Raw genomic sequence first — 22,864 nt, 5'->3', positions numbered from 1 at the left:
CCGCACCGCCACTTCCCAGCAAATTAGGGACACTGTTGCACCTGGGTTATCGGCGAGGACCATTCGCAACCGTCTCCATGAAGCTGGGCTACGGTCCCGCGCACCGTTAGGCCGTCTTCCGCTCACGCCCTAACATCGTGCAGCCCGCCTCTAGTGGTGTCGCGACAGGCGTGAATGGAGGGACGAATGGAGACGTGTCGTCTTCAGCGATGAGAGTCGCTTCTGCCTTGGTGCCAATGATGGTCGTATGCGTGTTTGGCGCCGTGCAGGTGAGCGCCACAATCAGGACTGCATACGACCGAGGCACACAGGGCCAACACCCGGCATCATGGTGTGGGGAGCGATCTCCTACACTGGCCGTACACCACTGGTGATCGTCGAGGGGACACTGAATAGTGCACGGTACATCCAAACCGTCATCGAAACCATCGTTCTACCATTCCTAGACCGACAAGGGAACTTGCTGTTCCAACAGGACAATGCACGTCCGCATGTATCCCGTGCCACCCAACGTGCTCTAGAAGGTGTAAGTCAACTACCCTGGCCAGCAAGATCTCCGGATCTGTCCCCCATTGAGCATGTTTGGGACTGGATGAAGCGTCGTCTCACGCGGTCTGCACGTCCAGCACGAACGCTGGTCCAACTGAGGCGCCAGGTGGAAATGGCATGGCAAGCCGTTCCACAGGACTACATCCAGCAGCTCTACGATCGTCTCCATGGGAGAATAGCAGCCTGCATTGCTGCGAAAGGTGGATATACACTGTACTAGTGCCGACATTGTGCATGCTCTGTTGCCTGTGTCTATGTGCCTGTGGTTCTGTCAGTGTGATCATGTGATGTATCTGACCCCAGGAGTGTGTCAATAAAGTTTCCCCTTCCTGGGACAATGAATTCACGGTGTTCTTATTTCAATTTCCAGGAGTGTAGTTGTTCATACCAGACGTAGAACACTGCTGTGTGTTAACGTTGAGTGTCTGCCCTAAGCCCGCTTGCGTATTTCGATAGACAATTTCAGGCAAGCCAGCTGCAGTGTGGAGCAGAACACTTCGACCGCGGCGGTATTATCAGGTATGTGGTGTGGACAGGGCGCACGGTCACGAAACGACAACCAGTTTAAGGTACCCCACCCATTCGTACTCCCGGGTGTGTTACACATTGTGTAATAATTTCACTGAACGAAGACAGAACTAAGAATTGAGATTCTGCAGTTTACACATTACTCAGAGTTTTCTGACATATTTAGACTGTAAGGGTACTTACATCGCATGGAATAGCTTGATTTGAATGACGGGAGGCAGATTATCGTCAGCAGCATACAAGAAAGAGTCGACAAATTTTTGGTGGGTGCTACACCAGTTAGATTACATCATGGTCAGACAGAGATTACGAAATCAGTTACTGGATTGTAAGGCTTACCCAGGAGCAGATATAGGCTCAGATCACAATAAGTAGTGATGAATAGTAGGCTGAAGTTCAAGACGTTAGTCAGGATGAATCAATACGCAAAGAAGTGGGATACGGAAGTAGAAATGACGAAATACGGCTGAAGTTCTCTAAGGCTATAGATACAGCAATAAGGAATAACTCAGTAGGCAGTACAGTTGAAGAGGAATGGACATCTCTAAAAAGTACCATCACAGAAGTTGGGAAGGGAAACATAGATACAAAGAAGGTAACTACGACGAAACAATGGATAACAGAAGAAATACTTCATTTGATCGATGAAATGAGGAAGTACAAAAATGTTCCGGGAAACAGGAATAGAGAAATACAAGTCCCTAAGGAATGAAATAAATAGGAAATGCAGCGAAGCTAAGACGAAATGGCTGCAGCAAAAATGTGTAGATATCGAAAAAGAAATGATTGTAGGAAGCACAGACTCAGCATACAGGAAAGTCAAAACAACCTTTGATGCCATTAAAAGCAAGCGTGATATTAAGAGATCAACGGGAATTCCACAGTTAAAAGTAGAGGAGAGAGCGGATAGGTGGAAAGGATGCATTGAAAGACCCTATGAGGGGGATGAATTGACTGATGTGGCAGAAGAAGAATCAAGATTCGATTTAGAAGACATAGGGGATCCAGTAAGAAAATCAGAATTGAACAGAGCTTTGGAGTACTGAAGATCAAATAAAGCAGTAGGGATAGATAACATTCCATCAGAATTTCTCAAATCAGTGGGGGAAGTGGCAAGGAAACGACTATTCACGTTGGTGTGTAGAATGTATGATTCTGGCGACATACCGTCTGACTTTCGGTAAAATATCATCCACACAGTTCCTAAGAGGGCAAGAGCTGACAGGGGGGAGAATTCATCATAATCAGCTGAGCAGATCACGCATCCAAGTTGCTAACAAGAATAATATACAGAAGAATGGAAAAGAAAATTGAGGATGCGCTAGTTTGCCGTTAGGAAAGGTGAAGGCACGAGAAAGGCAGTTCTGACTGGTTCAAATGGCTCTGAGCACTATGGGACTTAACAGCTATGGTCATCAGTCCCCTAGAACTTAGAACTACTTAAACCTAACTAACCTAAGGACAGCACACAACACCCAGCCCTCACGAGGCAGAGAAAATCTCTGACCCCGCCGGGAATCGATCCCGTGAACCCGGGCGTGGGAAGCGAGAACGCTACCGCACGACCACGAGATGCGGGCGCAATTCTGACGTTGCGGTTAATAATGAAAGCAAGACTAAAGAAAAATCAAGACACGTTCATAGGATGTGTCAACCTGGAAAAAGATGTTCGAAATTCTGAGAAAAGTAGGGGTAAGCTATAAGGAGATACGGGTCATATACAAATTGTACAACAGCCAAGAGGGAATAATAAGAGTGGGCGACCAAGATTGAAGTACTCGTATGGAAAAGGATGTAAGACAAGAATGTTGCCTTTCGCCCCTACTGATCAATCTGTACATCGAGGAAACAATCATGGAAATAAAAGAAAGGTTCAGGAGTGGAATTAAAATTCAAGATGAAAGGATATCAATGATATGATATGCTGATGACATTACTACCTTGAATGAAACTGGAGAAGAATTACATGATCTGCTGAACGGAATGAACAGTCTAATGAGTAGAGAGTATTGGTTGAGAGAAAATCGAAGAAAGACGAAGGTAATGAGAAGTAATAGAAATGAGAACAACGAGAAACGTAGCATCAGGATTGCTCGTCACGAAGTAGATGAAGTTAAGGATTTCTGCTACATAGGCATTAAAATAACCAATGACGGACAGAGCAAAGAAGACATCAAAAGCAGAATAGCAATGGCAAAAATGGCATTCCTTGTCAAGAGGAGTCTACTAACATCAAATATCGGTCTTAATTTGAGAAAGAAATTTCTGAGAATGTACGTCTGGAGTACAGCATTGTATGGTAGTGGAAGATGGACTGAGGGAAAACCGGAACAGAAGACAATCGAAGCATTTGAGATGTGGTGATACAGACGAACATTGAAAATTAGGTGAAACGATGAGGTAAAGAATGAGGAGGTTCCGCGCAGAATCGGAGAGGGAAGGAATATATGGAAAACACTGATAAGGAGAAGGGACGGGATAATAGGACATCTGTTAAGACATGAGAGAATGACTTCCATGGTACTAGAGGGAGCTGTAGAGGGCAAAAACTGTAGAGGAAGACAAAGATCCAGCAAATAACTGAGGACGTATGTTGCAAGTGCTACTCTGAGATGAAGTGGTTAGCACAGGAGAGGAATTCATGGCGGGCCACATCAAACCAGTCAGAAGACTGATGGCCGAGAATAGAAAAAAAAAAACACCAGAATACCTGCCGAACCACCACTAACAACATTTATGACTTATTTTTTGATGGGGCAACAAGAGGGATCCTGCTTTACAACGTCTATTACGAAGCGCTATGGCCCACAGTGCTCCACAATGTTGCCTGGTCGTCGTGGGACGGAATTCGCCCACTGGATCATTCAGGCGACATGCATTTGGTATTGCACATCATTGTTAGTTTCCTTTGGAATGAAGATATCATTATAATTGCTGTTTCCACGGGTTTAACGATTAATGTTGCCACTGCGATTAAAATCTTGATGTAAATCAGATGTATTGCACCTATATATGGCAAGAACTGCAGCCAATACGTTTTCCAGGATGGCGTGAAATTGAGTGCCGCAGTATGGATCTATCGGATCGCCAACTGCACTATTGAGACGTTCATGACAATATTCACAATTGTGCAGCTGTCTTCCTTCATGGCCGCTACAAGTAGTGGGATCAGGTAGATGATACCCACGCTGAAATGTGCTGACGGCGCCACGTTGTTTCGGCTGATGTTGCAAGGAAGGCACGAGCTCAACGACCCACATCACTCTTCACTAGTAGCGGTCTGGTCGGTGTTGTCCGTTCTGCCACTGGAGGGAAGCTGCATGGCTAGTTTGTTAATAGGGCGATCTCTACGATACTAAAATGTTGACTTTCACGTACGGAAATATCATGTCCATTATAATTATCCGGGCTGTTATGCCGTGGTCGGTTGATGAATTCTGTGTCGATTCCCAACGTTTCGTCTCCGACTGCGGGAGACATCTTCAAGGGGGTCCGTAGCTCGATGGAAGGTCCAACACACCCACTGGCTCGCTACTGACTCCCGCTAAATTCCGCGCGCTCCCACGCCGCGGCGTGACGTCACGTGTTTTGAAAACGTCAGTGCAATTGGCCGCTGTCCGTCGCCGTCGATCGCCGTTGCCATCACCCAGTAGTGGACGGGTGGTACACATCTTCTTTAACACCGGCATCCATATACCGTTTAATTTCACGCACTCCTCCTTTCGGTTGGAATTATTTTGATGTTTAGCGATTTCGATTGCCTCCCTGTAGAGCCTTTCGTAATATCCGCTTGTGGCCGCTGGTACTTGCGTCTCCTCGAAACGAATATTGTGGTTCCCTGGCTGGAAAGCATGCCCCGCAACAGCTGATCGTTCCGTTTCTCCTCTTCTAAAATTTCCCTTGTGCTCTTCCAAACGTTTAGAAACCGTTCTTTTAGTGGTACCCACATAAACATCACCACAGCTGCATGAGATCCTATACACTCCAGCTTTTTCCAATGGTTTGCGAGCGTCCTTGGCAGGCTTAAGGTATTCCTGTATCTTCCTGATAGGCTTGTAAATTACGGTAATATTCCGCTTCGTCAAGATCCTCCCTATTCTTTCCGTTACATTTTTAACAAACGGCAGGAAAACCTTAGATTTTGCAGTAGCCTGTACGTCAGTATGATTTCTGCGTGGCTGCCCCAACGCACGTTTTATTTCTGTATACGAACATCCGTTCTTCATTAGTGCATTGTGGAGATGTTCCATCTCAGCGTCGAGCAACTCAGGTTCACAAATATTTCTAGCTCCGTCCGCTAACGTCTTGATAACACCTCGCTTCTGTTGTGGGTGGTGGTTCGAATCCCGGTGCAAATAACGGTCCGTGTGCATGGGTTTTCGGTATACTGAGTGGCCCTGACTACCATTTTCGTTTCTAAAAACAAGCACATCGAGGAAATGTAATTTCCCGTCTACCTCCTCCTCCATTGTAAACTGATTTCTCGTGTTTATACGGTTCAGATGTTCGTGGAACCGGCTTAGTTCCTCCCTACCATGTCTCCACAGCACAAACGTGTCATCCACGTATCGGAACCATACATTTGGCTTTTTGCTGGCAGTACCTAAGGCCTGTTCTTCGAATTTCTCCATAAAGAAGTTTGCAATTACGGGACTTAGGGGGCTTCCCATAGCCACGCCATCCGTTTGCTCATAAAACTGTTCATTCCACTTGAAATATGTGGTCGTCAAACAACACTTAAACAGTTCTGAAATGAGGCAGGAAAAATTCGATCCAGCTGTCCCAATACATCATTAAGTGGAACTATGGTAAACAGCGATACCACATCGAAGCTGACCAATATGTCATCCGGCTGGACCACTATGCCATTCAATCTGCTGATGAAATGTGTCGAATTCTTTATATAGGAGTCCGAACGGACCACATGTTGTTTTCACAGCGTAGTCAACAACTTGGCTAACGAGTAGGTGGGCGAACCAATGGCACTTAGTATCGGTCTTAACGGCACATTTTTTTTATGCTGTTAGTCCGCGTTTTGTAATATATACGTCGCTACGGACATTCGGATTTAGAACAATTATAATAAACATTTTTGGAACAGCAATCAAAAAATTTTAAAAAAAATGTCTTTTTAAAATTCGGTCTTGATCGCACCACGGATGCTGCAAGAACATAGGTGACCGGGTTCGGTCATATCACATGATCATCATCAGACCTGTCTTACTAGATTGACAATAAAATATGACAAAATGATTATAAGGATAAAATACAATAAGACTTGTTAGACCCATGGCATCCTTCGAAGATGGTAGATGGAGCACTCTTCTCAGCTGCTGTGATGTCAACTGGTGCCAGCAAGTGACGGGTATACGCTTAAATACCTACCTGTTCTCCCTCTACCTCACGTCAACCAATCAGTGTAAAACGGGTTCCCATAATCGTCAGAAAGTAAAAAAAAACAAAGTACAATAATAACACAAAAATAGTAATGTATAAAATATCTCTCTACAACCATGGAACTACTTATAAATTGTATATTATATATTTCATACAATATTTAAGTATTTCCATGGCTGTAAAGAGATATTTTATACATAATTACTTTTATGTAATTATTGTACTTTGTTTTTTTTACGTTTTACGTTTTGGGATTATTGCCAAACCTTCTCTTACCGTCCGGCAGTCGCTCTGCTATCAACGAGTATCGCATTGATTATTCCGTGACCGGACATTACACACCACACAGTCAGACCCGTTGAAGGTTAAGAGACTTATAGATCACAAAATGCTCCAATTTCGCTTATTGACGAACCCATCTAAATGAAGGTGGACTTCATCGCTAAACCAAATCATATTCGCATACTAATTCCCATCATGCCACTGGGCCAACTGTGCAGTTTGAATGTCCTAACGCAAGCTGTTCAGAAGCTGTGACGATTCTATTTCATGTAGTTCAATAATTGTCATCCTGCATGTATTGTATAGTAGTCTGAATTGGTTTCAGCTCTGATACCGACCAGGGAACACTTTAACAATTGCTTCATCAGCCTGCAGCATTATCCTGTGGCGTAACAGTCCCCTTTCCTTTAGAAAGTTCGCGTGGAATGTTGTTTTGATGTTTTTGGAACAAATATCACGATTTGTGGCTGTGACCAAAATACCTTACACACAGCGTCACTGTCTATGCTCTCTGCCATTCAGCAACGCTATTACCCAGTGCTAAAAACTCTGTCTTAAACTACTGTTGTTACTATGCTTCTTCCTTGGTTGGCTGGTTTGTGCAGTTTCTTGCAATCGAATTCACTCTACTTTAATGCCCACTGTGTCCACCAACTGAACTGATCTGTCAGTTCGAACGAACGCTTTTAGTGCGGCATGCTCCATCACTACTTTGAACATTTGTCTATAGAGAAAACAATGTATGTTACAAATACCATAGATAAGTGCTAACATGTCCATCTACATTGTGGAATAATTCCACTCTGCTTTAATCAAATGTCTGGATGCGTATCGCACTGGGTGTTCCTTATTGTCTGTCCATATGAATGCAAAACTGCTCATACTACAGGATAAAATCAAATCGTATTCGAAGTTGATGAATAATTACATTGAATCTGACGTCAATGTCTGTTTCAAGGCGTGAAACTCAGTCTGACAATCGGCAGATCACTCAATAGTTTTTCTTTCGTCAGTAATACGGTCAAGGCCCTGTAATTTAAGGAAATATCTGATAAAGGTCCTACAATAATTTCAAGGAATTGTATGTTATTAGAGCAGTTTCACTGAGTTAAGATAATAAATTATGTTTTAAATTAGTAGATGAGATTATAAATTCATGGAATGTTGTACAACCATGTACGAGATGAATTCGAGACAATATATATAATATAAATAAATATAACTAATATACCACCAAGAAATGTTAAGAATAAAATGTATGATAGTCAATAAATTTCCATTATTGTTCCTGTTATTAACCCAACCAGTGAAGTTTGGAGAATAATGAAAAGTATTATTGATATTAAGGGGACACGTTCAATGGATTGAATCTGGTAACATAATGTTATAGCTTTGTGAGGTTAAATCATATGCTTTGAGGCTGAGATCCATAGGATCAGGAAGACCAACAAAATTCTCAGCGTTTGACGAGATTGTTCCAAGAACATCCCGAGCAATATTCCAGCTGGATTATTCTAAAGGAAGGTGCAGTGTTACACCACTAAATGAAATTTTTCCTGGATGCTACAAGCACGAGAGTTGAAACCAAGGCAGGCTGCTATGTAATATATACAATGCAACACCAACAGAGAAGAACAACAGAAATTAAATTTAGCATAGGCACTTCACCGATTTAATATTGCAACATGCCATCTGAATTAGATGACCAAGGTGCCAATGCAGTAGGCTGACCTCACAGGGAAATGAACATCATGTCATTCTGCCAACCACGTACACGAGGTAACAATGTGTAAGTCACATACAAGCAAACAGCTGCTTTCATAAATTTACCCAGCACGTTTTTCAGGCATCACAAGCAGTTTCTCAACATTAGACTCAAGGGCTGTTTGTTTCATACCACAATGTATGCATTAGTGTCCATGCAAGTCACAAACAATACTGATGTTGATGGTGGGCGTCAGTTCCGGGTGGTAGGTGAAGAGAAAGTTTTATTTTTATACCTGTCAGGAGGACGAAATGATATGACTCTTTTAGCATCACTCTATACACGAAAATCGTGAATAGTAATGAAATAAATCAGAAAGAATCGTTCCTGGTAATACGTATGCGAATCCTTGTTAGAAGCTACCACTGTTGTTAGCATTTGTCACAGTGGATGAAGCACTGAGAAAAAAGTGAAAGAAAGTTCTTAATATGGAATGTAGTTATAGGGCGCCGAACATCAGTACCGGGGTTCACAAGCCCATTCTCAGGTCGTAGCTAATAGTAAGAGTCTATGGATTACATAACACAAATTTATAGCTCACAATTAATGGAACAAAACAAAAAATACTATAAAGTGTTCCTAAAATGGGATAACGAATTGTCACATAAATAATCAGAGAATGCAGTGAATAACATTGGACAATTTCAGTTAAACGTAGAACATGATAATGCAAAGTAACAACAACATGAAATACGTTAATAGTAAATGAATCAATTCTTTGTCCTTTTTAAATTAGTTATTTAAACGATTGATTAGTCTTCTATATCCTTGTTCCTACAAAAGAAAGAGGATTGTAATTCATGTCTATAAACTTTAAGATACACCAAATGTTTTTCTTGGTTCTACTGCATTTATCAGCTGTAGAGATTAGAATTTTGCTGGCGTCTTTTAGAACCTTGAGCTTCAAGTTTTACTACCGTGTCCAGCAAGATATTTCTGCCATTAAGATAGCACAACGATACGGCTAATCACGTATTTCGAAGTATGCCCCGAGTAGCTGTCCTTGCGTGCCACACTATGGGCGATAAGTGTCCGGCGCGCCCTATAAGAGGAGGCCGGTGTGCTCGCTTGTGGCACTTCTAGCAAGGCCCTCAACTTAGAAGCCACTACAGCCATGAAGGCAGCCCTCGTCCTGCTGATCTCTGGTGTGTTGCTTGTAGCGTACTGCACGCCGCTGGCTGCTGCAGACGATGGAGACGAAGTGGTGGAAGATGACGACGAGACTGACAGCTTAGCAGACGACGACGCTGATGACAGCGGTGCTGACGAGGGCCTAATTGTAGAGAACAGGAGGGCAGTCAAAGGTAAACAGCAGCTCAAGTGGGCAGGCGGTGCACAGCTGTAACCATCATGACGGCACTATTGGCTCCCCCGGGCAGGCGCTCTGACATTGTGAATGTCTGCAGGCAGCATTCACGTTGTCAGGTTGTGGTGATATTGCAATTATACGACTAGCACGGTTCTCAATAGGCCAAATATGCTGCTACATTCACTCACATTTCCCTTTAATATGGATATTATGGCCCATTAGAATAGTTACGCTCGATAAGTATGGACCCATGTTGAAAGGGCATTAGGTTTACATTTGTGTCATACCGAGGGGCTGTCTACTGATCACTATAATACCTCACTTCCATGTAGCTCAACAGCATATCATTTAGCGGCAAGTAACTTATTTGCACTAGTCGTCTATGTATGTTGGTACTAAATCTGCGCTACAGAGATCTCTGACAATTTGTTGCTGAACATGTACCGATACTAACAAAAATCCACATACCATAAGCAATGCGAAAGAATGATGCTGTCTTCAGCCGAGCAAGTACGACATTAATAATAAACTAACAAGCATATGCTCAATGTTGAGTGCTGAGACCACTTATAACGTATCTGTCCTTTTGGATAATTGGAATAATTGATGGGACATGCTCCTAATATCCGTATTTACTGGGAAAAAGCATCGATTCTGAACAACAAATGAAATAAAAAAAATGTAGGATCTGTTATAACCGAAATGTTATTGCTCTATTGCTTCAATACAATAATGGTTGAGAGAATTTTGACAGATACTAAATACAGCAAAGTGGTTAGCGAAATTTCAGGTAATGAAGTAACATATTTTTTAGTTTAGATTGTAATGCGTAATGTAAATCGTTCCTAGTTCATGGTGTGAGCGAAAAAGTTTTTAACTTGGAATAGTATTTACACAATAGTTACTGCAAGCCAGTCAGGTGGGAATGGGCCCAACACTTACTTGAGCTCAGACGCAAACTCGCAGTTAGCAACATGAACTAAATCTAATCATGAAATCAGTAAGACAAATTGCATTAAGCAATGCACTCGACTCCCAATTGTTTGGCACTCAGTTTGCAAAATAAATAGCTTCGCACAGCCTGCCATAGCGCCTACTGTTAATATTTCTACAATTGTAATCGTTCCTAAATATTTTCTGTTAAGCAAAGTATGTCTTTTCAGCATATATCTTTCACTAAATAACCACTGATTATCTTTTGCGTAACACTGGTATGCACTTTGGAAATGAGAGCATAAATTGTTGATCACACAAGGAATTTAAATTTTCTCATTTACAATAATGGAATTACTTTTTCGTTGTCACTGAATATTAATAGTGGTTTTTAAGTGATGATTTCGCTGATATTTAACGATCAAATTTAATTATTTTTAAATTTTTATAATTTTCACTTTTTTAAACAAATTATTAAAATTAAATTAGGTCAGCAGTTTTTGTCTTTTTGTCTTCAATAGTGGCCCTCAGTTTTAATAAATAGTGGCAGATAGGACCCTAGTTGATAACTGTTCAGGTTTTAGCGCTTGTACCATAGTGTTAACTTTAAGTTGGTAATTATTCACAAAATGAAACTTCTACATTGACTAGCCTTGACGTACTTCTAAATATTGAAGTTGTTCTGGCCTTAATTTAGTGAGTGGTTGTTGGTGCTGCATAAAATAATAAACGCCTACAATGCATGGCAACAGGCTTGTCTTGTCATCGCTTTGCAATACACAGTTTTTGTGGCCCACAGCGCTCTTCTTTCATATTAATTCCAATTCATGCATTTTGCGCTGTTCCCAGTTAACACCATAATTATGCCTGGCCATAACACACATTTCTTGCAGTTTGGTACTTAATAACGTGCAGCGCTACGTGCTGCTGGCAGCCACTATGCCTGGGCACATCTCTCAGACTCTACTGCACTGTGAGCATCTGTGCCCAGTGGCAATGACCCCTAACTCAAATACACTCCTGGAAATTGAAATAAGAACACCGTGAATTCATTGTCCCAGGAAGGGGAAACTTTATTGACACATTCCTGGGGTCAGATACATCACATGATCACACTGACAGAACCACAGGCACATAGACACAGGCAACAGAGCATGCACAATGTCGGCACTAGTACAGTGTATATCCACCTTTCGCAGCAATGCAGGCTGCTGTTCTCCCATGGAGACGATCGTAGAGATGCTGGATGTTGTCCTGTGGAACGGCTTGCCATGCCATTTCCACCTGGCGCCTCAGTTGGACCAGCGTTCGTGCTGGACGTGCAGACCGCGTGAGACGACGCTTCATCCAGTCCCAAACATGCTCAATGGGGGACAGATCCGGAGATCTTGCTGGCCAGGGTAGTTGACTTACACCTTCTAGAGCACGTTGGGTGGCACGGGATACATGCGGACGTGCATTGTCCTGTTGGAACAGCAAGTTCTCTTGCCGGTCTAGGAATGGTAGAACGATGGGTTCGATGACGGTTTGGATGTACCGTGCACTATTCAGTGTCCCCTCGACGATCACCAGTGGTGTACGGCCAGTGTAGGAGATCGCTCCCCACACCATGATGCCGGGTGTTGGCCCTGTGTGCCTCGGTCGTATGCAGTCCTGATTGTGGCGCTCACCTGCACGGCGCCAAACACGCATACGATCATCATTGGCACCAAGGCAGAAGCGACTCTCATCGCTGAAGACGACACGTCTCCATTCGTCCCTCCATTCACGCCTGTCGCGACACCACTGGAGGCGGGCTGCACGATGTTGGGGCGTGAGCGGAAGACGGACTAACGGTGTGCGGGACCGTAGCCCAGCTTCATGGAGACGGTTGCGAATGGTCCTCGCCGATACCCCAGGAGCAACAGTGTCCCTAATTTGCTGGGAAGTGGCGGTGCGGTGCCCTACGGCACTGCGTAGGATCCTACGGTCTTGGCGTGCATCCGTGCGTCGCTGCGGTCCGGTCCCAGGTCGACGGGCACGTGCACCTTCCGCCGACCACTGGCGACAACATCGATGTACTGTGGAGACCTCACGCCCCACGTGTTGAGCAATTCGGCGCTACGTCCACCCGGCCTCCCTCATGCCCACTATACGCCCTCGCTCAAAGTCCGTCAACTGCACATACGGTTCACGTCCACGCTATCGCGGCATGCTACCAGTGTTAAAGACTGCGATGGAGCTCCGTATGCCACGGCAAACTGGCTGCCACTGACGGCGGCGGTGCACAAATGCTGCGCAGCTAGCGCCATTCGACGGCCAACACCGCGGTTCCTGGTGTGTCCGCTGTGCCGTGCGTGTAATCATTGCTTGTACAGCCCTCTCGCAGTGTCCGGAGCAAGTATGGTGGGTCTGACACACCGGTGTCAATGTGTTCTTTTTTCCATTTCCAGGAGTGTACATTCTTTGAGAGCTCACTGTAGCAAACGGCCCTGACTGGACTAGAGTATTTGCTATGTGTTAGCACATAATTCCTTTCTAGATATTGCATTTAAATTGCATAATCATATTAATTGATAAGTAAATAGTTACAAAATAGTGTCAAAATGCGTTACATAAAAATTTACTCCCGTTCTCAAAATTATAACATTAATACTGCAAAACTTTCTTGTGTGTTATACATAGTGTTGGTGTGTTACAGACTGTATTCACGTATGTTCCTCTTTGCGTTGGTAGACTGTTTTGTGTTCCATACCTACAGTTTTGTTTTCCACAGAGCTCAGTTACCATGTGAGTTACATGATTACAAATATAATTGCCAGAGTTTCACTAATGAAAACAAAGTAAACACTTATGTGTCAACCACTTCTTAAATAAGAGTATAAAAAATGCACATAAAATGCAAGCTTAGTGTTTGCAGCAGGTGTAGACAGGTGTTGCTGTAATGACTAGTGGAATTTTCTGGTGAGACACTTGATCGACAAGTCTGTCCTTCATTGTTGAGCAGGTGCTCACGCCCGAGCCGGACACGCGAAACACGCTCGTGCAGGCAGCCGACACGCTGCGAGCAGAGCTGCAAACAGACCCCACGCCAGGTCAGGCGCCGCCCGCAAAGCCGCCCACAGCGTGTAGCCGCCGCTGCTGAGGGGGCGCCACACCATGGAGGTGCAGTCTGGAGCTGCTCACTGTCCTGTACTCTACACTGACACGGCAGAAATAAAGCACTACTGCACTTTGCAGCAAACATATGTGTTTATTACTCAGTGCCTCATAAATGTAAACTCTAGCACACCCATAGGTGACAACTGAGAAGTTGAAAATACTGTGAAAGTTCCAGAATTTTCAAAACTGCTTCAGTTGCTGCAATGTAATACCGTCATTATTCCGTTTTTTCCGTAAGATCTTCTCTGATGTAAATGGCACTTTGTTTTTGTGTTTTATGAAATGCTTATATACAGTATACAGTACGGGGGTACAAGCAGCAAAAGATACTGAATCTGTTGTTATGCACAAGCAATGAAAAGAGGAATTTATAACAATTTCACAACTAATGGTTTTCTAGTTACCACAAAATTTGCAAAACTATATGTACAAGCTCTTTAATGTACCATGCAAGGATGAAAGGAAAATTTTATTTTTGGACTATAATAGTTATCATCAAAAATCATTATTGAGAGGTAATGAAGTAATAGGTGTGATAGGTAATAGGAGGGCACAGGGATGGTGATGTGGAAGGACCAAACCTAGTTTAGTGTACAATATAGCTATATTCTTTGTTTACCAAAACATAAATGCACTGTGCACAGGTAAAAGCATAGGCATGCAGATCCAAACAGATGGCATACACACACGTACACACACACACACACACACACACACACACACACACACACACACACACACACACACACAAAAAAAAAATATATATATATTGTGTGTGTGTGTGTGTGTGTGACTGTGTGTGCACGCACCCCAATTCAAGAGAATGATGAGACCTTTTAATGCAAACTGAGAGGCGTCACAATTACACACACACACACACACACACACACACACACACAGACACACACACACACACACAGATATATATATATATTTTTTTTTTGTGTGTGTGTTCGTATATGTGTGTGTGTGTGTGTGTGTGTGTGTGTGTGTGTGTGTGTGTGTGTGTGCACGCGCCTCAATTCAAGAGAATGATGAGACCTTTTAATGCAAACTGAGAGGCGTCACAATTACACACACACACACACACACACACACACAGACACACACACACACACACAGATATATATATATATATATTTTTTTGTGTGTGTGTTCGTATATGTGTGTGTGTGTGTGTGTGTGTGTGTGTGTGTGTGTGTGTGTGTGTGTGTGTGTGTGCACGCGCCTCAATTCAAGAGAATGATGAGACCTTTTAATGCAAACTGAGAGGCGTTACAATTACAGTATTATTTCAAAATTAAAATTAGGATTTAAGTCTAATTATAATAGTTTCATCGTGCATAAGCAGAATGAGCATCAAGGATTCAATCAATCAATCAGTAATCAAAATTACTGCAGTGAAAATCTTGTAAGTGAGTTTTTAGTTTGGTAAACCTCCACCCGAAAGTAACCAGTAGAATAAAAACTTTTTATATCTTACAACGTAAAACAGTATGACTTAAAAACTGTAGTTTCAAGAGAATGTGTTTTCTTACAACACACAAATGCATTGTGACTCTTCAGGCTTTCCCGGCGGATATGCTGTAAATAGTCTTCACGGATTTGCCACCGTATGACATTGTGCAAATTCCACAATATTTCCTCGGAGCAACTCTCCGAAATCTTTAGGTCGCTCAACCTTGCTGGTGGCTAGGTACGACTGACGGTATCCGCAGGTCAACGCCCTGAATATGGAACGCGCGCGCGAAGAATGCGCAGGTGGGGTAATCACGCATGCGCAATGCTTTGCAGGTATATAGTCCCATACTAAAACTCCCTCAGCTGAGAATCGCAGAGTGCCCTCCTGCGCGTGAGCTATACGCTACATTTATTGACAGTGTGGCCAGACGTCTCTCTCTAAAACACAACACTAGATCAGTGTTACGACGGGTCTATTGTCGAAAAAATCTTAATTTTCTCGACGTGATTTAATAGCAACCAATGCAGAGTTCCAGCCTGTGCTCAATTGAAATCCCGCATCCCTATTGATTATCGGCTGTACGGATATGTATTGCTTCCTTATTGACGCAATCCAAGGACGATGATGCCGGGGATAAACCTTCCGACTTTTCATAAATCATGTGATGTCCTGTACTTAGATAGTCTTCTGCAATTGCGGACTTTTCCGGTTGACGTAGGTGTGTATGACTCTTCTGTTCATCACAGCGTTCTCGTACTGTGCGACATGTCGGGCCTGTGTATGACGCCCACATTGACAAGTAATCTAGTACACAGCGAGTTTCTTCAGGCGAAGGTCATCCGTAACCGAACCCAACATGTTCCTCAATTTTGCAAATGGTCGAAAAACACATTTAATCTCATATTTTCTGAGGCCTATTCAGATCTTGATGACATAATAATAAAATACAGCAAAAAGGCCAAAGTGGTGGGTGTTTCCGTATCTTCAGGATTCCTTGTAAATGTCGGGCAGCATATACAGCCCAGTCATGTCGCACACTACAAGAACGCAGCGATAAATCAGTGTCATACAACCCTACGTCAACCGGAAAAGTCGGCAGTTGTGGAACACTATCTGAACACAGGACATTACACGATTTTTTTTTATTGTGATTTTACACATTATACAAACGGTGGGCTGGCAGTGGCAACGTTACGCCGCTCTTCAGCCACAGGCAGTACAAAGAGAAACAATGAAGACATAGAATAATATAACATAATACTGGACAAAAAACAGTAGACACAGTAATTAAAAAAAACACGGAGCCGTTCACAGGTGGAGTAAAAGATAGAAAACGGTCAGCACTGTACACGAACACTGATGACTGAGAGAACACACGTGAACGATGGAGCGTGGTTTGGTGAAAACACTGACGCACAACCACGACGGCACACACACAGAACCGATGGCTATGATCTCTGGCGCGCGAATGTTCACGTGACGTGTGCAAGTCTGGGGACCTGCCAAAAAGGGGAAAAAGGTGGGGGAGGAGGGAGAGGGGAGAGTGCAGATGCCAGTGGCAGCAGAGATGGGAGGGGGAGGAAAGAAGGTACAGGAGTAGAGGAAGCCCAGGAGGAGGAGGGAGGGAGGAAGGTAGGAGGGAGAGAAGGGAGGGAGGGTGCCCTAAGGAACCACAGGGAGGGGAGAGGGAGGATCAGAGTTGGTAAGAAGGGTAGATGGAGGGGATGAGGGCATCATCAGGGAAGCCACCTTGGGAGACGGTATGGAGAGTGGAGAGATGGAGAGCAGGTGGGATGTGGGAATACAGGGGACGGTGGTGGGAGAGGATTAGAGGGACAAGCGGGTGAGGGGGATGAAGTTTACGGGAGGTGTAGAGGATTCGTATCCGTTCGAGGAAAAGCAGGAGGCGTCGGAATGGAATAAGGTCGTACAGGATCCGCGTGGGGGAGGGGAGACGGATGCGATAGGCGAGGCGGAGAGCATGGCATTTTAGGATTTGAAGGGATTTGTAAAAGGTAGGAGGGGCGGAGATCCAGGCAGGGTGAGCATTGCATGGTTTATGAAAAGGAAGTTTTATGCTCGGAGTCATATTTCTGTTAATGTGTCATGATGGAAGCAATACATACCTGATAAGCTGATAATCTTGTCAACAGTGATGCGGGATTTCAACTGAGCACAGCCGGGAACCCTGCATTAGCTGCTGTTAAATCACAGCGAGAAAATTAAGATTTTTTCGACAATAGACCAGTCGTAACATTGTTCTAGTATATCTTCTTAGAGAGTGACATCTGGCTGCACTGTTAGTGAACACAGCGTACAGCGTACGCGCAGGAGGGCTGCTCTGCGATTTTCGGCAGAGGGCGTTTTACGACGTTTTGGAACTTTAATAGTGGCAACTAATTATTTACAGCTCGTTCAAAATACACTCCTGGAAATGGAAAACAGAACACATTGACACCGGTGTGTCAGACCCACCATACTTGCTCCGGACACTGCGAGAGGGCTGTACAAGCAATGATCACACGCACGACACAGCGGACACACCAGGAACCGCGGTGTTGGCCGTCGAATGGCGCTAGCTGCGCAGCATTTGTGCACCGCCGCCGTCAGTGTCAGCCAGTTTGCCGTGGCATACGGAGCTCCATCGCAGTCTTTAACACTGGTAGCATGCCGCGACAGCGTGGACGTGAACCGTATGTGCAGTTGACGGACTTTGAGCGAGGGCGTATAGTGGGCATGCGGGAGGCCGGGTGGACGTACCGCCGAATTGCTCAACACGTGGGGCGTGAGGTCTCCACAGTACATCGATGTTGTCGCCAGTGGTCGGCGGAAGGTGCACGTGCCCGTCGACCTGGGACCGGACCGCAGCGACGCACGGATGCACGCCAAGACCGTAGGATCCTACGCAGTTCCGTAGGGGACCGCACCGCCACTTCCCAGCAAATTAGGGACACTGTTGCTCCTGGGGTATCGGCGAGGACCATTCGCAACCGTCTCCATGAAGCTGGGCTACGGTCCCGCACACCGTTAGTCCGTCTTCCGCTCACGCCCCAACATCGTGCAGCCCGCCTCCAGTGGTGTCGCGACAGGCGTGAATGGAGGGACGAATGGAGACGTGTCGTCTTCAGCGATGAGAGTCGCTTCTGCCTTGGTGCCAATGATGGTCGTATGCGTGTTTGGCGCCGTGCAGGTGAGCGCCACAATCAGGACTGCATACGACCGAGGCACACAGGGCCAACACCCGGCATCATGGTGTGGGGAGCGATCTCCTACACTGGCCGTACACCACTGGTGATCGTCGAGGAGACACTGAATAGTGCACGGTACATCCAAACCGTCATCGAGCCCATCGTTCTACCATTCCTAGACCGGCAAGGGAACTTGCTGTTCCAACAGGACAATGCACGTCCGCATGTATCCCGTGCCACCCAATGTGCTCTAGAAGGTGTAAGTCATCTACCCTGGCCAGCAAAATCTCCGGATCTGTCCCCCATTGAGCATGTTTGGGACTGGATGAAGCGTCGTCTCACGCGGTCTGCACGTCCAGCAGGAACGCTGGTCCAACTGAGGCGCCAGGTGGAAATGGCATGGCAAGCCGTTCCACAGGACTACATCCAGCATCTCTACGATCGTCTCCATGGGAGAATAGCAGCCTGCATTGCTGCGAAAGGTGGATATACACTGTACTAGTGCCGACATTGTGCATGCTCTGTTGCCTGTGTCTATGTGCCTGTGGTTCTGTCAGTGTGATCATGTGATGTATCTGACCCCAGGAATGTGTCAATAAAGTTTCCCCTTCCTGGGACAATGAATTCACGGTGTTCTTATTTCAATTTCCAGGAGTGTAGATATGTGTTTCAAAGTGTTCCTGACCTTCAAAGTAGTCACCAGCATCGTGTATAGCCCGTTGCCAGCGATGTAGAAGTGTAGGATACTCTTAGGAGTACCAATTTTCTTGACAGTTTTAGCGGCGCGGTCCATTGCCCGACGAATTTGTAGCAGTTCTGAAGCGAATGCCGTGAAGTGTTTCCTTCAGTACAGAGATCGAGTTGAACTCGCAAGGGCTTAAGTCAGCGGAGTGCAGTAGGTGGTATAGCCCTTAGCAGCTCCATCAGTCAAACAAATCAGTAACAACTTGCACTGTACATGCTTGAACATTGTCCTGCTAAATGATGGTCAGGTCCTGCAGAAAGTGTCATCACTTCTGCCTCTGTGCTGTTCTTTTTTGGAATACAACCTATGACCATCTTAGCTGGTGTTCAAGCACGTACAGTGTAAGCTGTCACTGACTTGAAACTTCCTGGCAGATTAAAACTGTGTGCCGGACCGAGACTCGAACTCGGGGCCTTTTCGTTTCGCGGGCAAGTGCTCTACCAACTGAGCTACCCAAGGACGACTCATGCCCCCTCACAGCTTTTACTTCTGCCACTACCTCGTCTCCTACTTTCCAAACTTTACTGAAGCTCTCCTGCGATCCTTGCAGAACTATCACTCCTGACAGAAAGGATATTGCGGAGACATGGCTTAGCCACAGCCTGAGGGATGTTTCCAGATTGAGATTTTCGCTCTGCAGCGCTGATATGACAGATTGAAACTGTGTGCCCGACCGAGACTCGAACTCGGGACCTTTGCCTTTCGCGGGCAAGTGCTCTACCAACTGAGCTACCCAAGCACGACTCACGCCCCTTCCTCACAGCTTTTGCTTCTGCCAGTACCTCATTCTGGAAACATCCCCCAGGATGTGGCTAAGCCATGTCTCCGCAATATCCTTTCTTTCAGGAGTGCTAGTTCTGCAAGGTTTGCAGGAGAGCTTCTGTTAAGTTTGGAAGGTAGGAGACGAGGTACTGGTAGAAGTAAATCTGTGATTTTCAGTAAAATATGCCAATAGATACTAAGATGTCTTAATTATAAGTAGTATTCCGTGGTCAAAACAGAACCACTTGAACTCTTTAGACGTGATGGCTTGTGCGTTATCACTAACTGAGGTTTTCAGGACCAAAAACTGAGGAAAATTTTCTCAAGATGATGAATATTAACAGCAACAGTGGTGCCACTACTATGGACCAACGAGACAAACCTAGTGAAGATGTCGACTATGACCAAGACAAAATGGTTTCCACTTTCGGTATGGGGCAAGGGCTCCAGGTAATCAATACATAATTTATCGATTGGTTGGAACTAGTGGCTCGACTGCAGAAAACCACTTCTAGAACCTTTATGAGGTTTATCCACGCTGCATTGTTCACACTCAACGACCAGTTTCTAAATGTCTCAGCCCAGACCTGTTCAAATCAACTTCACCAAGCCGCGCTTTGTGAAACCCCAGGTGACTTCCACACAAAGACTGATCTTCAGAGTATACATAGATTGCTCACCTCCTGCCCAGAAACACAAGAAATCCTTTTTGAGGGAGTGTTCTGGGAACAGAAACTCTAGCTATCGACTTACCATGAACAGAATCCGTTTCAGGGTCTTGTTGCTGTTCCGTTTTAAGATTGTAAAACAGAGAGAGTATGTCTCTCAGGACTCCTGTGTTGCATACAAACTGGGTGGCACCTCACCCACCTCACCCACTTGGCTCAACGCATCGGCAGTTTGGTTCCGCCCCCTTTAAAATGGCAAACATTGAACTAGAACTTAGAGGTCATTACTGCCCACGGTGTTATTTGCCCTGCCTAGCGAGTCTGAACCAACATCCAACTCAGAGCCCGGTTTTCGATTTCCAGTCGACACCGACGATGTTCCAAATAAAACTTACATTTCTCTAGCGTAACATAACGACCAATGCTTCTAATTTGTACTCTAAGTATCTTGTTTCAGCTGGCGACAACGCCCTTGAGGTAAGCACAACAGGCCTTCCTTCTCCACCATGCTCTAGTAATTGAACAGCTGCCACCCTGACATTGAAAGTGTCTGTTTGAACTATAAGCGGGTAGTTAAAATCAGGAACCCCTTATACGGGTGCTATGCTTGTGCTCAGTTTTAATGTTCCAAAGGCAACTTATTGATCATGTAATGGGTTGATTGGAGCCGATATCTGCGCGAAATTCAGCATGAACATCCGAAAGAAATTCACCATTCCTAAAAAACAGACTATACCCTTCTTGTCTTTTGGGACTGGAATGATTGGCCTGGATCCAGCCGTTGTCGACGGGTCCCCTTTTTGATATTTCGTCCCAGGTCAAAGTTACACTTTGTGATCAAAAGTATCCGGACAACCACAAAAACATACGTTTTTCATATTACGTGTATTGTGCTGCCACCTACTGCCAGGTACTCCATTTCAGCGACCTCAGTAGTCGTTACACATCGTGAGAGAGCAGAATGAGGCGCTCTGCGGAACTCACGGACTTCGAACGTGGTCAGGTGAATGGGTGTCACTTGTGTCATATATCTGTACTCGATATTTCCACGCTCCTAAACATCCCTAGGTCCACTGTTTCCGATGTGATAGTGAAGCGGAAACGTGAAGCGACACGTACGGCACAAAAGCGTACAGGCCGACCTCGTCTGTTAACTTACAGAAACCGTCGACATTTGAAGAGGTTCGTAATGTTTAATAGGCAGACATCTATCCAGGCCATCACGCAGGAATTCCAAACTGCCTCAGGATCCAATGCAAGTACTATGGCAGTTCATAAGCCACACATCACGCCCGTAAACGCCAAACGACGCCTCGGTTGGTGTAAGAAGCCTAAACATTGGACGCTTAAACAGTGAAGAAACTTTGCGTGAAGTGACGAATAACGGAACGCAATGTGATGAATATCTGATGGCAGGGTGTGGACATGGCGAATTTCCGGTGAACGTCATTTGCCAGCGTGTGTAGTGCCAACAGTAAAATTCGGAGTCGGTTGCTTTATGGTGTGGTCGTGATTTTCATGGCGGGGGCTTGCACCCCTTATTGTTTCGCGTGGCACTATCACAGTACAGGCCTACATTGACGTTTTAAGTACCTTCTTGCTTCCCACTGTTGAAGAGCAATTCGGGGATGGCGATTGCCTGGCGTGCCTGACACGATCGAGCACCTGTTCATAATGCACGGCCTATGGCGGAGTGGTTACACGACAATAACATTCCTGTACGAATCGGACTGCTCAGAGTCCTGACCTGAATCCTATAGAACACCTTTGGGATATTTTGGAAGGCCGACTTCGTGCCAGGCCTCACCGACCGGCGGCGATACCTCTCAGTGCAGCACTCCGTCCTGAGTGGGCTGTCGTTCCCCAAGAAACCTTCCAGCACCTGACTGAACGAATGCCTGCGAGAGTGAAAGCTGTCATCAAGGCTAAGGGTTTGCCAACACTGTATTGAATTCCAGTATTACCGATGGAGGGCGCCACTAACTTGTGTGAAACGTCCCCTTAGAACAATTGTACACGACTGTGCTTAAACTGACACACAATAACTTTTAGCGCAACGCAATCTGACTTTCAAAAATCCCTACAAAAGAATGGCCCTGACTAACATTAACCTATACCTTTCACAAATCACTTAC

The 22,864-nt window shown here is 45.0% G+C and overlaps 1 protein-coding gene across 1 annotated transcript; it reads left to right on the top strand.

The window, feature by feature from the left end:
- Nucleotides 1-9,579: 9,579 nt before the first annotated feature.
- Nucleotides 9,580-13,986, top strand: LOC126095074 (uncharacterized). Its single transcript, XM_049909757.1, has 2 exons — nt 9,580-9,825; nt 13,750-13,986. The coding sequence occupies exons 1-2, from the start codon at nt 9,636-9,638 to the stop codon at nt 13,872-13,874; spliced, it is 315 nt and encodes a 104-aa protein (XP_049765714.1). The 5' UTR covers nt 9,580-9,635; the 3' UTR covers nt 13,875-13,986.
- Nucleotides 13,987-22,864: the final 8,878 nt, after the last annotated feature.

This window comes from Schistocerca cancellata, chromosome 8 (assembly GCF_023864275.1).
Source record: "Schistocerca cancellata isolate TAMUIC-IGC-003103 chromosome 8, iqSchCanc2.1, whole genome shotgun sequence".
Taxonomy (NCBI): domain Eukaryota; kingdom Metazoa; phylum Arthropoda; class Insecta; order Orthoptera; family Acrididae; genus Schistocerca; species Schistocerca cancellata.
Note: the sequence above shows the minus strand (reverse complement) of the source record. Positions and strands in the feature narration are given on the sequence as shown.